The 16,522-nt window shown below is 34.8% G+C and overlaps 1 protein-coding gene across 1 annotated transcript; it reads left to right on the top strand.

The window, feature by feature from the left end:
* The first annotated feature begins 8,513 nt into the window (after positions 1-8,513).
* LOC146898081 (F-box/kelch-repeat protein At3g23880-like) lies at positions 8,514-10,421 on the top strand. Its single transcript, XM_085734774.1, has 3 exons — positions 8,514-8,563; positions 9,080-9,349; positions 9,401-10,421. The coding sequence occupies exons 2-3, from the start codon at positions 9,150-9,152 to the stop codon at positions 10,419-10,421; spliced, it is 1,221 nt and encodes a 406-aa protein (XP_085590900.1). The 5' UTR covers positions 8,514-8,563; positions 9,080-9,149.
* Positions 10,422-16,522: the final 6,101 nt, after the last annotated feature.

The raw sequence follows: 16,522 nt of genomic DNA, 5'->3' as shown, positions 1-16,522 counted from the left end.
TAAGGAGTCGTTGTTGCATTGTAGAGTCGTCATAACATGATATAAATGATGAGTACTTGAGTTGTTGTTGATGTTCTTGATGATAATAATGTTGTTCTGAGATTAATAGATGATGTTAACTGATGTTTATTTAATGTTGAACATGTGTATGTTGATTAGTTTTTATGAATTGTTATTTGCTATTAATGAATGTGAAATCTCACCCCTTCTGCTTGAAAATGTTGCTCTTCGTATGAGTAACTTGCAGATAATGGAGAATAGTGCAGTTGTGAGTGATCTCCGTCGTGTCATCTAGGATGCTATGATACGTAACGAGATAGGGATTGTCTGATGCATTGTTTTCCTTGTTACGTATTTCTTTTAATAATGTTGCAGTATTTTATGAAGACTATTTAAGATGTTAAGTTGTGGCCTTTTAATGCCAAGGATTTTATGAGATGATGTAAACTAAATTCCGCTGCATTGATTATTGAATTTTATAAAGACAGGTTGCTTTAATAAATAGTATTTCCTATTACTATGATTGTTGGAATTGATGTATTGATGAATGTGATGCTCCGTTTATGATGATAAACTCTGATAATTTTCACAAAATTTTTAAGTTGGGAAAACGGGGTGTTACAATTACTAACAAAAAACACATACTAAATTATTCTTTCTTTCAAAGAAAAACTTAAAGTATTACTAATAAAAAAACTCGAGTCATGTGTTTATTAACGCTTGGATACGATAACATATTTTTTGACCATGACGCATTTGCACTTGAAAATCAACACGTCTCCACCTTCAATACCATTGGCAGCACAAAAACTCGTCCAACCTTTTCCGAACATCACATTTGGTATGGGGTCGTCTGTATATTTGAGTCTCACAAGAATGATATTGTCAAAAGGTCCGCACAACATTAGGTAATCGTGATGTTTCACTCTAAGGAATTTGCCAAAAGTATGAGGTAGTCCCTAAAAAAAAGAAAAAAAACTGTTAATGACAGACAAAAATCCTTTTTTATAGCATATATCTAATTGAATAGCAACAAAAAAGCAATAAACAACCTTCGGTGATATCGTCGATCCATATCCAACGATAGGAACTTCAAAGGAACAATAACGCGATGGTGCCACACTCATGGAATGATAGGGTGGATAATCAGCTAGAGTAATGTTATGAGCAAAAACAAAGATTTGAAATCTACTTCCACCAAGGTACTGGAAAGCAATAATCTTACTTCCACTAAACTCGTAGAACAATCGCAATGCACTCCAACCATCTGTCAACAACGGCCGACTAACTGATTTGTTGAACACAACGTTATGAGTATTCCCATCACCATCTAGCAAGTGCCATTGCTCCGGTAGCTCGTAGAAATATTCAGCAACAAAGAATGGTTGCAGTTCTTCAACATCCTAGAAGTTAGGCAGAAAAAGTTTACGGAATAAGTTTACGGAATCCGTTCATCTTATTTAAATAGAAAAAGATTAAATCATCAAATGAAACAAACCTGATTTTGTACATGCACTGTGAAGAACGAACATTTAACCTTAGTGGTAAAATTTGGGGAAAACTTCACCTTAAAACACATATATTCCTATCACTCTATTTCAGATAGCATTAAGAGTTAGGAGACGATAAAATTTGATAAACGCAAATCTTCTGGTAGGAGATTCTAATGGTGGGATATGATAATGGTGGAAGATGGTAAACGTTAGGAGTTATGGTGATTTGATCAGCGGGAGATGACAAAGGTAGGAGATGGTAATCGTTGGGAGTTATGGTTATTTGATTAGCATTAACTACGATCTTAATGGACATTATGACGTATTTGTATGAGATAGGAAATGAGTAGTTTGAAACATAGCCTTTGAATCAACGGCTGAGATTAGATTAGCAATGAATTCACATCAATGACTGAGATCATATACATGCTTAGGAGGGAAAAATAGCTAGGGATTAGGGCAAACATGATAGCTTGGCAACTCTAGCTTTTATAATAAAGGATGTTGATTGTGTTTGATTTATCACGTAAACTTGTTTTTAGCACAATTTTATTTGTTACCAATTTTTTTAATTTTTAAAGAACAACAAATAAGAATGCTTTAAAACGTCCGCGTGAGCTTAGCTTAGTTGGTAGAGATATTGCATAATTTATGCAGGGGACAGGGTTCGAACCCCGGACACCCCACTTCTCCACATTTAATTGTGTGAGCTCTAGCCACTAGGCTACTAGACAAAAAAAAAAGAATGCTTTAAAACAATTTTTTTTACGGGTTCTAATTCGTCAGTTTGCCACTAAGTGAGGGTGGTGTGGAATTTTGGACTCGGCGGCCACCTAAATTGACTCAATTCGTCTCATCCTGTTTTAGACGTGCTTAAGCGGGGCAAATATGTACGGGGCGCGCCGACCGGTTTTGCCATCCCTAGCTGCAATTGGTTGACACTATGTATTTACTTCGAGGAGCGACTTGATGTGGGGGGCCAGCCACTAGGCTACTAGACAAACAAAAAGAATGCTTTAAAACAATTTTTTTTTACGGGTTCCAATTCGTCAGTTTGCCACTAAGTGAGGGTGGTGTGGAATTTTGGACTCGGCAGCCACCTAAATTGACTCAATTCGTCTCATCCCATTTTAGACGTGCTTAAGCGGGGCAAATATGTACGGGGTGCGCCGACCGGTTTTGCCATCCCTAGCTGCAATTGGTTGTGGAACACCCCGTTTTCCCAATATAAATAAATATAAAGAATATCAGAGTTTCTCATCAGAAACGGAGCATCACATTCATCTTACAACATTACCCACAATTATAGTAATAGAAAATACTATTTATTAAAATAACCAGCCTTTATAAAAATCCAATAATCATATGCAGCGGAATAGTTTTACATCATCTTATAAAATCCTTGGCACTAAAAGGCCACAACTTAACATCTTAAAATAGTCTTCATGAAATTAGTCCAACACTAATAAAAGAAATATGTAACAAGGAAAACAATGCATCAAACAAATCCCCATCCCGTTACGTATCAGAGCATCCTAGACGACACGACAAAGATCACTCACAACTGCACTATTCTTCGTTACCTGCAAGTTACTCATACGAAGACCAACATTTTCAAGCAGAAGGGGTGAGATAGATAATCAAAAGTAATAAGCATGTAATTCATCAATGGAATTTAACAACGTAACTACAACATTTAGCAACTTATTACTTCACATAACTTTTCCTTAACAACTCATTGATATCAATCAATTTAACAACAACAGCAAAAACAACAACTTAGACATCGATGCACCAACTCGACTATGCAACATCATCAACTTAACATCATTTAATAAGGATAAAGCAACCAACAACATCTTAAACATCAACAATATATATTCATCATTATATAACATCAACTAATATCATCCATTAAGGTCAGAACAGCAACATCATCATCAAGGGCAGCAACAACATCTTAAGCAATCATCATTTATTTCATGTTATGACGACTCTACAATGCAACAGCAACTCCTCATCTTAAACAACAACATCTTAGCCAACATCAATATGCATGTGGTACCACCAGGGTATTAAGCCACCATCTCTAAGGTCATAAATGGACCTGTCGGGCATTAAGCCCCCATCTCTAAGGTCATAAAAGGACTTGTCGGGCATTAAGCCCCCATCTCTAAGGTCATAAAATGACCTGTCGGGCATTAAGCCCCCATCTCTGACTATGCTATGCAACGACACGACTCTAAAGCGACAACTTAGACAACCAACGACTTAGACGACCAACAACCTATACAACCAACAACTTAGACAATCAACAACTTAGCAACTTGGATGACAGCAACATCAACGTTAACAACAAAGACGACCTTAGAAACTTATGCATCAACACAACTTTCGTACAACAACTTGAATGGCATAACATCATAATATTATACATCATACAATATTCACATAAGATATTCCAACATATCAACAACAATGACAACATATACATTAATCAATTACATTCATATCAAAGTCCAAAACATTCGTCAAAAGCAAATCAAGTTTGATCAATAAGACATAAGCCAAATACTCATAAAACACCTCAACTAAATCCCTAATACTTAAGTTGAAGTTGGGAAGCCAACCATAAGTTTTTGGACTAACTTGGGGTCAGTTATGCTAAGTTTTCTTAAAGTTTTCTGAAGACGCACTTGGACTATTTCCATCATAACTCAAAATCTACAATTAATTTTCTAGTCACTCCAAAGCCATTAGAAAGCTAACTCAATTATCTACAACTTTCATGTTTACACCGAAAGTTAATTCAAAACAGAAACGGGTGAAAAATGTGAATATTTCCTAGATTGGCCTGACAGAAAATCGGTGGCCGATTTTGAAAATCGAGGGCCGATTTTTCCAGAACTAAAACTGGAAATTTAGATCAGAAAATGGTGGCCGATTTTGACAATTCGGTGGCCGATTTTGGGCTTCTCAGCAGTTCAAAAATCAGTTTAACAATGCGTTTTTCGCTTAAGAATCACTCTTAAAACCCAATTTTCAATTACCCAAACCCCAAATTTGATAGGGAACATTGCCTATGATCATCCTAAGACCTGAACATCAATTTAACATAGCAATTCATGGGAAATTCATGCACTTTCAACAATTAAATTCATAATTCAAAGACTTAATTTCTCAAACAACAAAACTATGAACAACAACATAAGATTAACCCTAATCCCTAAAACTCACAACCTACAACTTCTGTCAAACCCAATTTTAGAAGAACATACTTAAGATTAGAAAATATGAATCCCACCCTTACCTTAGATTATTTTTCTGAATTCCAACGACTGCGTTCTTCGTTCTTAGGGTTCTCCCTCTGAGTTCTCCTCTTTCTCCTCTTTTGTCTAAAACGTACGTGTTCTGATTTTCTAACTCCTACTGACTCTTAACCTATTTTATAATTACTCTTCTCACCACAATTTACTTCCTCCCCTCTTACTTATTTATTTCTAATAATTATAATTCTCCCCCATATGCAATAATATTAACACATAATATCAATTATTAATATATATACTTTCCATCAAAATATGTATAATAAATCATAAAATATTCTACTAAAATGCAATAAATCAATTAAATAATAAATATTAAAAGTAGGGCGTTACAGGTTGACACTATGTATTTACTTCGAGGAGCGACTTGAGGTGGGGGGCCATGACTGCTTTAAGTTTTGCGGACCATTGTTTCTCAATTGAGTCTCTTGGATTAACAGAGAGTTATATTGGTAAAGTGGATTCATGATTCATTATTGTTCACGACATTACTTACTGCCCCCCAAGGTTTCGTCAAACCCATGGGTAGGGGTGTTCAAATCCAAACCGATCTAAAATAAAACCGCAAACCTATCCAAAAAAACCGAAAACCGCAAAAAACCAAATATTTTTGGATGTGTTTGGATGTTGTTTTGGAAAAACCGCAAAAGTAAATTTTTATACTTATTTATTATTTTATTAGTATTATATATTGCATTAATATATTGCTCATTGATATTTAATCTTATATATTGCATTAATTTAATCTATATTATTACTACTTAATCTATTTCAAATATAATCAATCATTTTCATTGTGTAATGTTAACTTTTTTAATAAATTTGTGTCATATTTTGTATCAAACCTATTATTTTCTTGTGTATGAGTAATATTAATATTAATAAAAAAAAGGTAAAATATGCATTTCATCCCTGTAATTAGGGGTCATTTGAAATTTCGTCCCTGAGCTTACTAATCCTCCCATTTCGTCCCTGTAATTATTAATCACTTTAAATTTGGTCCTAATTAAGAATTTTGCCCTTAATGAAATATGAGACACGTGAAAATACTTATTTGCCCCTGACTTCATCTTCTTCCTTCTTCCCTCCCTCATCTTCTCCATCGACTGTTAATAACACCACCAGCAAAACACACAGGGATGGCCAAAAAAAATTGATCAATACCCAGCAAAGCCTGCATCGCACAACACAATTCCAAGTACACAATTCTCAGAAGTTCATCGCGCACAAGCTCTCAAATATCACTGAAACCAAAATTAATTCACAAAACCGATCCCACACAACAAAAATAGCAATCAAGGACAAACTGCAGACACACACACAAAGCCGCGACTTGTTTCACGCACACAACCAAAACACAACCTCATAAAACTCCAGCAACCCACATCAATCAAGCTGAAATCCAATCTCAACACAATCGATCAAACCATTTCACCAAAACCTCCATCACAAACTCTGTTCAAAATCGATCCAAACATAAACCTACATATTTCAATCCGTAACCCAAAACCAAATCGCTAAACTCACCAAACCAAACGACCCACACCACATTCGAATCAAAACCGTTATACAGTGAAAGCTTCGATGGCTTATTTGCAAGGTGTTGTTTTGTTACTTCTTGTACTGATACAGGGATGATTTTGGAGTTATGACTGAGATTTCTAGAGAATGGGAGTTGGAGGAAACAGCGGCAACGTGGCGGAGGAGGAAGAGAGTTTTATTTTTGTTGAGTTCAGAGTCAGAGGTGTTGTTGTTGATATAGATTCAATAGCGGTGGCAACGGTGACGACTGTGACGGCGAGATCGGTGGATGAGGGAATCGGTTGTGGAGATTGTGAAGAATTTGAAGGAAGCTCCGTTGTTTATGCAAGTTTATTCAAAGAAGAAAGATGAAACAAGGTTACTTTGAAGGATGCAAACAACACAATTCAATTTCTTCGGAAACGGTGGCGGAGACAACGGAGTGCGGCGGAGGAGACAACGGAGAGAGAATGGACGGTGTTGGTTATGTTGATTGAAGAGTTCGATGGTGTTGGTGGTGGTGGACATGGAAGAGATCTGGTGTTGGTGGTGGTGGAAGAGAATGAAAAAGAGGAAAGAAGAACGGGTAAGAAGAAAAGAGGGAGGGAAAGAAGAAAAGAAGAAGACAGGGGCAAAAACGTAATTTCGCACGAGCCCAGCAAATTAAACAGATGCCACGTCACTAATTACCCTCCACCTCAGCAAATTTTTGTCATTAGGATGAAATCTCAAATGATTAATAATTACAGGGACGAAATGGGAGGATTAGTAAGCTCAAGGACGAAAATTCAAATGGCCTATAATTACAGGGACGAAAAGCATATTTTACCCATAAAAAAAATTACATGTTACACTTTGGATATCCAAAAACCGATCCAAATTAAACCGCATATATTTGGATCGGATCGGTTTGGATTTTTTAACATAATCATCCAAACCGAACCGAACCGCACGTGACTTTTATTTTGGATCGGTTAATTTTTTACCTCAAAACTGATCCAAACCGGACCGCGAACACCCCTACCCACGGGGATTTGGGTCATATACATTAAGTCGTGACATGTATTTACAAGATCAGTAATTAAAATATATATTGATTAATTTAGCATAGGATAAAATTCAGTACATTTCAACTTATGAAACACATACACTCTTTTCCCTAAAAAAAACAAAAACACAGACATTCTTTGGATGTGTCTGACACCGATACGACACCGATTCATATCATTACACTAAATTATGTGATTTTGTCAAATTATTAACATTATTGACGCGTCGGTTTCTGTGTCGTGTCGTACGTATACGTGCTTTATATAATTTTACACTAAAACTAGACCATCGACCCATGCGTATCGAAGGTAATATTTGACAGTAACATGTAACAAAATAGTTTAGTTGAATGTCATGATTGTTCTAATTAAATTCATAATATTAATTATCATAGACATTGGTACTGTACCATATCATATTATGTCCATGACATCGACCTTGATATTGTAACATGACATTGACCCGACACAGATTTTGATCTTTTAATTGAAATGAACAATAAATGCGATTATCATTGAAATTAGGAACATAATTTGACTAACATAATAGCGAGACGGGTTAAGCTTTATTATTAAGAGATAGGGTTAATATAGTAAAATTAAGCAGAGAAATTAGAGTAAATCTAGGGAAAAATATTGCTTATGGGTTAACTTTAAGTAATAAGAGATAAGAGATAATAGAAGAGATAAGGTTAATATATATAGTAAAATTAAGCAGAGAAATTAGGGTAAATCTAGGGCAAAATATTGCTTACGGGTTAACTTTGAGTAATAAGAGATAATAGAAGAGATAGGGTTAATATAGTAAAATTAAGCAGAGAATTAGGGTAAATATAGGGCAAAATATTGCTTATGGTTAACTTTAAATAATAAGAGATAATATAAGAGATATATGGTTAATATAGTAAAATTAAGCAGAGAAATTAGGGTAAGAGGTAGGGTTAATATATATATAGTAAAATTAAGCAGTGAAATTAGGGTAAATCTAAGGCAAAATATTGCGTTAACTTTTAGTAATAAAGAGATGGTGCATTTTGTTACGTGATTTTGACCTAAAAGGCTAAAACCACTCGCCACTCACCTTTCGACGGTTCCCACTACGAAATCTTCCATGTGCCATGGCTATTTCAGTACCCAAAATCATTTTTTGAAAACCCGAAATCAACTATCAAAGGTACTTTTTTTGAGGAAACTATCAAAGGTACTATTACTTTATCCTTCTTTTTTTCCTTCATTCTTAATTCTTTTTTCTTTTCTGTTTTTTTATTGTCACTATTTCTCTATTTCTTTCATGAACCGTTAGAAAGGTAACAAAATTTCAATCAAATATGTTGACACTGTTTCATAAACTAGAAATCTAGTAATAAGGGCCCTTTTGAATTCACTTATTTTTTGAGCTTATGAAAAATAGCTTATGCAAATAAACAAGTTTTCATCTTAATTCATAATATTTCACTAACGAAAATTATATTTCAAAAGCTGTTTTTTCATATAGTAAATTTTTTCATAAGCAAATAATGGCTTATTCCTTGTTCGGCTTCTAGGGAACCAGTTAGAATGGCCCTTTTCATAAATTACATTGACAAACTTATCAATAATACATAAAGGCTTTATTTATTTGCATAACGGGCCTAAGTATTGATTTTTCTTTGCTCAATATGAAGATAAATTCATGATTGGTTTATTGCAGGTATTATCCACAAGAAAGGAAACCAATCCCTCGTTGTAGAACAACGACCAATTGAAACTGAGCCATTGTGATGAATATCCCTCATCTTCCACCCAATGCGGAGGTAATGCTCCCCGAGGAAGTCATCGTGGAAGTCCTAGCGTTTCTTGAAGTGAAATATCTGATGCGGATGAAGTGCGTCTGTAAGTCCTGGAACACCTTCATCTCTGATCCAATCTTTGCCAAAATGCATCTTAAGAAGAAGCTATCTACACGAAAGATACATCTCGCATTGCATCTTAAGAAGAAGAAGAATCTATCTACACGACAGATAATTCTCACACTTCTCTCCAACAAGTCCGAAGGTTTTCCAGATTTTGGGCTTGTACCCATCTCTCGTTTGCTGGAGCATACATCAAACATCATCACCCTTACCGAAGATCATGATCCTTACTACCGATTCAATGACAAGGTTGTCGGTCAGATTGTTGGTTCATGCAATGGATTGATCTGTTCACAGTATTTTTCTTTAACCGCTGACTATCATGAGCACTCACTCTCGTTCTGGAACCCTGCCACAAGGACTACATCTGATACATTCGTGTCCTTTCGCTCTAAAGTCAAGCGGCCTCAGTGTGAAGTTTGCAAGTTCGCGTTTGGTTATGATAATTCAACTGAAACCTACAAGGTCGTGTTGTTAACTCTGAAAGTTGATGGCAACCTTATAGCTCTAGGGAGTACCGCTGCAAGAGTTTACACTTTGGGGGGCGATAATAATAATAATGCTTGGAGAGATATTCAATGTTTTCCTGTCGTAGTTGTCCCTCGTCATTTTTATTTCACTAAATGTGATGGTCTTTATTTAAATAATAGTATCAATTGGTTGGTCTTTCATCGGAAGAATCTTACGATTGAACAATCTGTTGTTGTCTCGCTTGATTTGGGAACAGAGACATATACACAGTTTTTGCTCCCTCCATCTTGTAATGAAGAGCTACTTGGCCATCCATGTCTTTCAGTGCCGAACCGTCTTTTTGTGTTAAAGGACTGCATGTGTTTTTCTTATGATTTCAAGAAAACCCATTTAATTATATGGAAAATGGATGAATTTGGAGTTGAACAGTCTTGGACTCAATTCCTTAAAATTAGTTATATCAATCTTCAAATCGATTATCTTCCTCAATTGATTCCATTATGTCTGTCTCAGAATGGTGATACAATCATATTTTCAGTCAATCAAGTGGACCAAGCAATTCTCTATAACTGGAGAGACAATACTGTAAGGAGAATTAAAAGCACCGATGGAATTTATTGGAGCACTGCCAAGGCATATGTTGAGAGCTTAATATCGACAGACTTTTGAAAGTAAGTTCCTGTTCCATGATTTACTTGTTGAATTTGAGTTAAATCATGTCCGTGTACAATGTATTGTGTGATTATTTTCATCATGATGATGGTTTTGATTTGATTATATGGTTGAATGATTTATTTTATATCAATTTAAAATCATGGTTTAACTTATAATTAGCACGGATTAGTTTTTTTATTTAGATCTTTGGATTCAGTAATAGCCGTTATAACGAGGTTACATAGCAGACCGTAGGCGCTACTTAAAACTCAGCTGTGTTGCGATTTCAGAAGCTATGTGTGTGTTATGTAAAACACATGCCCTGAATATATAGTCAGTTGTTTCCTCTGTTTCTCCATACTTTTTACTCATTTTGCCCTGAAATTTATTTGCTTTGTATTAGGTTTAAATATTGGTGACAATGAACTTTGATAATTAGCTATGCATGTCTTCAATTTTATATCCTGTTCTATTTTTGAGCTTTTATGTGTATGGCGCTTTGGTATAAATTTCTTGTGTTGTTTCCCTATACTTCGACCTAATGGCCATGCCTCTATAGCATTTTGGGGCCCAACCTCTACGCACCGTTGACTACAGAGTTTGATAAACCAAATTATAAGCTTGAGTGCATTCTGTAGTGCAGGAATACAACTATCCATTATTCTACAAAGTTGAAATCTCTTTTTCTTAATTAGGAAAGCCGAGGTTGTAGAGTGAAAATGGTATAGGTGCTAAAATGCTGCTAAGTGGTGCTTCCTGAAGCGCTCAACATTCATTAATGCTAAACGCTGCTTACATCAGAAAATTTATCTAATTTTAATTTTCATTCCTTCTATTTACAAACTGGATCTTATTTTCTACTAATTAGAAGTTCTCAATTCGCTAAAATCAAAATAGGGTAAAACAGGTGTTACTGTAAATCTGCCATCATGTACAAATACAATTTTTCTAAGCTTACTATCAGTACCATCCAGTGATAGGTTGAACCCTTTTAACTGCACAGATGAATGCACATAAATACTTGTAATTTACCTCCCCTTTGTGTAGTCCATTAAGTTTTCAGAATAGATACTTAGCAGTTTATAAGTCAACTTTAGAGCAATGTTGTCGATGGCAGAATATGCAGATGGCCAATAATCTGCCATATAAACATGCCATTGCTGCTTATGGCGCCACCATGGTGGCCATCCCTTCATAAACTGGCTACGGGGGTTGTAAAAAATTCCGCCATGCTATTCTTCCATGACGGCGCCATGCTTTTGGGAAGGAATATATGAAGAGTCTAATTTAAGAAATAGTGAAGCCATTGCCAATTGAAAAGGTAACACCAACCTAGTTTCCAAAGCATGCAACCTGTGGGAAAAAAAGAAGATAGAGAATGCTCAATCAATTCTTGATTGTAGACTGTGATGATATTGATTATACATCTGTTGGTATAGAAGAAGAGGCAAATAGGTTCTCGATGTTTGAGCCCACAATAGCAAAAGAAAGCACATGAAGTGAATTGTTTAGCCATGTCATATCATGTGTAATAACTGTTTAAAAATAGAACAGACAATGAATTTTATTACTTTGGTAATAAAAATAAAAAATAACTTTGTTACTTTGTACCAAGCAGGATCACCATCAGCTGAATCAACAGGAAATGGCACTGATCATGCTCATACAAAGAGGTCCTCATCAATTGTTAATGCTAGCTTGTTTTGATCTAGCACTGAAGCAGATTGTTACCTGTTGTTATCCTTTACATTTTTACTCTTTTAACTGTATGGATAATTTATTCTATGATGTTGAAGGCATATTTACATTACACATGTTTCTTGGTACATTCGATGGTTTTACTAGTTAACTATTAAAGAATCGATAGTTATCGTTTGATTTGGATAATTTACCTTGCTTTTTTATTCAATTATTTTTAAAGAAGTTGTTAGTCTGCACCACTTTGTTTCACAATCATAACAATGGATGAGTTTAGAGAGAGAAGAATAGAGAATGAGAAGGTGGTTATGGAGAGAGAAGAAAGTGTTGGAAGTTTGTTATTTCACTGATTAAAATAGAGGACTACAAACCATTTATATACATATAACTTGGAGTGTGCAAGTTATTAAAACTAACTTCACTTATGATTAAGGATTAATCATCTAATACACCCCCTTTAATCCATAATCCTAACAATCAATGAGACCTAGCTTGTGCCTCAAGTAAACAAATTTGTCTAGCTTCAATGCTTTTGTGAAACCATCAGCAAGTTGCACTTCAAAAGGTATAACTAACACCCCTCTCTCACGGTTTCTGTATCCACTATCATATCTTCATATTTTGTAGGGGTGCCAAGCCGTAACTGTTTATGTGAAACCCAATGAGGAATACAATATTTTGTTATATATCACTAGGGCTCGCAATGAACCGAACCAACTCGATTAGAGTTTGTAATTCAATTCGACAATTGATTCGTTAAACTTGGTTCATGAACCAAATGAGCCGAACTTGAGCTGAAAGTTAAGTTCGTCAACTAATTGAGCTCAACTTGACTTATATGTAGTTCGACTCGTTTGATTCACGAGATGACTCGATAATAGGATAAAAATGAGCTACTTTAAAATTGATAGACAACACCATGCACAACGCCATGGAGGATACGATTATCTATAAGAGAAACATATGACATAAGAAGGCAAAACTGGATTTGGTGGTTGCATGCTAGTGTTAATTACTATGTGTAATAATAGCTAAATTCTTTGATTTTTGAGTGGTTCAAGTGATTTAACTCATTTCTATACCTAAAGTTACATGCTTTGAACAAACAAATTGAACCTAATGAGCCGAACCAAACTGTTCGCGAACTTTAAACGAGCCGAACTTGAGCTGGAAAAAAGTTCGTGTCAAACTCGAACAGAGGTTCGAATCGAGTCAATTCTTAATGAGTCGAGTCGAGCTCAAACAGGTTCGATTCGACTCGACTCATTTCCAGCTCTATATATATCACCTGAACCGTCCAGACCGATGGAGCCATACTTCTGTGCAATGAGACTTATGGGAGATCTGTAACGCCCTCCTTTTTATTTAATTATTTTAATTAGTTTTAGAATATATTTATATATTTATATGATGTATATGAGGGATACATGATTTGTTGAGATTAGATGTCTTTTTATAATTTAGTTAATATATTTTGTTGAGTGATATTTTGTTATGTTATATGTTGGTATTTACTAGCATAATATATTTGTTAATTGTTATAGATATATATTTGTTATTTGGTGTATTATTATATATTTAGTAGAGAAATATTATTTATTAGAATATGAGGATTATTAGTGTGAGTGGATTTGGGGGTTAGAATATAAAGAAGAATACGTTGTTGGGCCTAAATAGATTTGGGAAGAATATTTTAGTATTATAAATAGAGAAGCTTAGGTTGGAAAGAGTTTACCCTAAACCGCTTTTTGGAAAAGAGGAGAACAAGAAAGAAGAGAAGAGAAGAGAAGAGAAAAGTCAAGAGAAGAGGAGAAGACCTTAGGAAAGAAGAACGCTGCTGCTGATTCAGGAATTAATCTAAGGTGAGGGTGAGACTATCTTGCATTAATATTAAGTTGTTAACTCATTAGATTACATCTAACAAGTTGGGGAGAGTTTGTGAGAATTTGAGAATTAGGGTTTCGAGAGAGATTTGATGATTAGATGATGAAAACTTGTTGAATTGATGTAGAAATTGTGTACAGACCTTAGATAATCCATAGGATGATTGTTGGAAGTAGTTTTGAGGTTAGCTCCATGAGATTAGGTGAAATTAGAAGAAAATCTGCATTCTGCCCGAATTTTGATATTAAAACTGGTATTGATCGGTGCGGAATTGGTCTTAGGTGTAAACACGAAAGTTGTAGGTATGGATGTTAGCTTTCTAATGCCGTTGGTCTCACGTCAAGACGATTTATAGAACTTGAGTTATGGTCAAATTACTGCACGTAGGTCACAGTGAATTTTTATGGACTTTCAGCACAACTTTTCCGAATTTAAAATGAAAACTGGTATTGATCGGTACAGAATTGGTCTTAGGCGTAAACATGAAAGTTTTAGATAATTTTGTTAGCTTTCTAGTGGTTTTGGTTTGACGTGAAAATGATGTTTGGTCCTTGAGTTATGATGAAAATACTACAGAGAGGTCTTAGCAAAATTGTACGGTGACAGCATTCTCTGTTTCATGGTTTTACGTTTTGTTCATATGTTTCTGTTTTGAATTGATATTTGTTGTAAACATGAAAGTTGTTGATATTTGTGATATCTTTCTAGTAGCTTTGGTTTGACATGAAAATATGTTGTGGATAATTTATTATGTTTTTACAAAGATACATAGTGAATTATTGTCGATGTTTAAATACGATGTTATATGAAGTTGTGTATGATTGATGAATATGATGTTTTAAGATGTTGTTTATTATCATTTGATATGACATGAATTATTTATGTGATCCATATGTTGTCAAGATGCTAAAATGTTAAGATGTTAAGACGTTAAGATGATAAGAGTTGTTAAGTCGTCGAGTCGTTATGAAGTCATCAAGTTGTTAAGATGTTATGTTGTCAAGATGTCAAGATGTTAGGATGTCATAGATGTTCATTAAGTTGTCTAAGTTGTACGAAAGTTATGTCGTTGAATTAGAGTTGTGTCATTGCATAGTCAGAGATGGGGGCTCAATGCCCGACAGGTCCTTTATGACCTTAGAAATGGGGGCTCAATGCCCGACAAGTCCTTTATGACCTTAGAGATGGGGGCTTAATGCCCGATAGGTCATTTATGACCTTAGAGAAAAGGGCTTAATGCCCTGGTGGTACCACATGAAAAATGAATATGTCTAAGATGATTTAAGATGATTTGAGAAGTAGAAGTTGCATAGTCGAGTCGAAGTTGTTAAGATGTTGAGATGTCAAGTTGTCAAGTTGTTAAGATGTCAAGTTGATAACTTATTAATGAAGTGCTATGATGAATGAAGACGAATGATTTATGATAAGATGTTACGTGAGTTATAATTATGTTGATATATGAAGTTGATTACGAATTTGATTATGAAGTTGTTTTCGGTAATGCTATGTTTTGATAATAATACTTATGTGAAATTACATGATGATTCTTATGATTATATTTGTTATTAGGTGTTGATGCTTATAAATAATGTTTGATGAAATGTGGTGACGTTTGTGATTAATATTGATGCTATGTGATGATCGTTGGAGACTATTATTTTATGTTATATGATGATGTTAAGATTAGTAATTGATAATATATGAAGATGTTTATGATTAGTATTAAGATAGTTTTACGACCAATATAAGAAGATAATGACACTAGTTAAGGAAGTTTAAGTTGTTAGATATGATTAATGAATTATTAAGATGTTTAAGTTGTTTAATGTACTTTATATGATTTATATGCTTAATATTATTGTTTGAGAAATCTCACCCCTCTGCTTGGAAATGTTGCTCTTCGTATGGGTAACTTGCAGGTAACCAGGATTAGTTGCGGTCGTGATTGGACTCCTCACAAGTGTGTCTTAGGTGCTCTGATACGTAACGGGATGGGATTATGTCTTCTATTTCTATTCCTTACGTATTACTTATGGATTTTTATGAATAAATGTTGAAGAAGACTTGAGATTTTTATGATAAGGCCTGCGTGCGAAAGACTTTTTATGTTGAATGAACTAATTCCGCTGCGAAGTTTTGAATTACTTATGTTAAATGATTTTGAAGAATAAATTGCTATTTATTCAGTTTATGAATTTTTAAGAAGTGTAGCATTCAGTTAAAGTTGAATTACTCCGATTTTTAATTATGAAATTTTTATGTTGGGAAAACGGGGTGTTACAAGATCCATTATAGTCCCTAACCCGACGAAGATTATGCGATATTGGACCGCTATACGTTGGACTAGAACAACATTAACGAACACTTTTTGACCATTTCCAGATAAAATTTGAACCATGTCTAAATCAAGAGTGCATCCTTGCCAACTTTCATAGAAGCAAGTGGCGAGTGAGCATATCTCCACTTTGTTCTAGATGTGGGAGAGAAGATGAAACTACCATTCATGTGTTTTGGGATTGTGTCTATGCAATTTA

This window comes from Medicago sativa, chromosome 8 (assembly GCF_051527215.1).
Source record: "Medicago sativa cultivar Bolivia chromosome 8, Bolivia_mono, whole genome shotgun sequence".
Lineage (NCBI taxonomy): Eukaryota > Viridiplantae > Streptophyta > Magnoliopsida > Fabales > Fabaceae > Medicago > Medicago sativa.
Note: the sequence above shows the minus strand (reverse complement) of the source record. Positions and strands in the feature narration are given on the sequence as shown.

Coding starts and splice junctions, on each gene's coding strand:
- LOC146898081 (XM_085734774.1), top strand. CDS start 9,150: ATGAATATCCCTCATCTTCCACCCAATGCGGAGGTAATGCTCCCCGAG. Junction 9,350..9,400: donor ACACGAAAGATACATCTCGC/ATTGCATCTTAA, acceptor GATAATTCTCAC/ACTTCTCTCCAACAAGTCCG.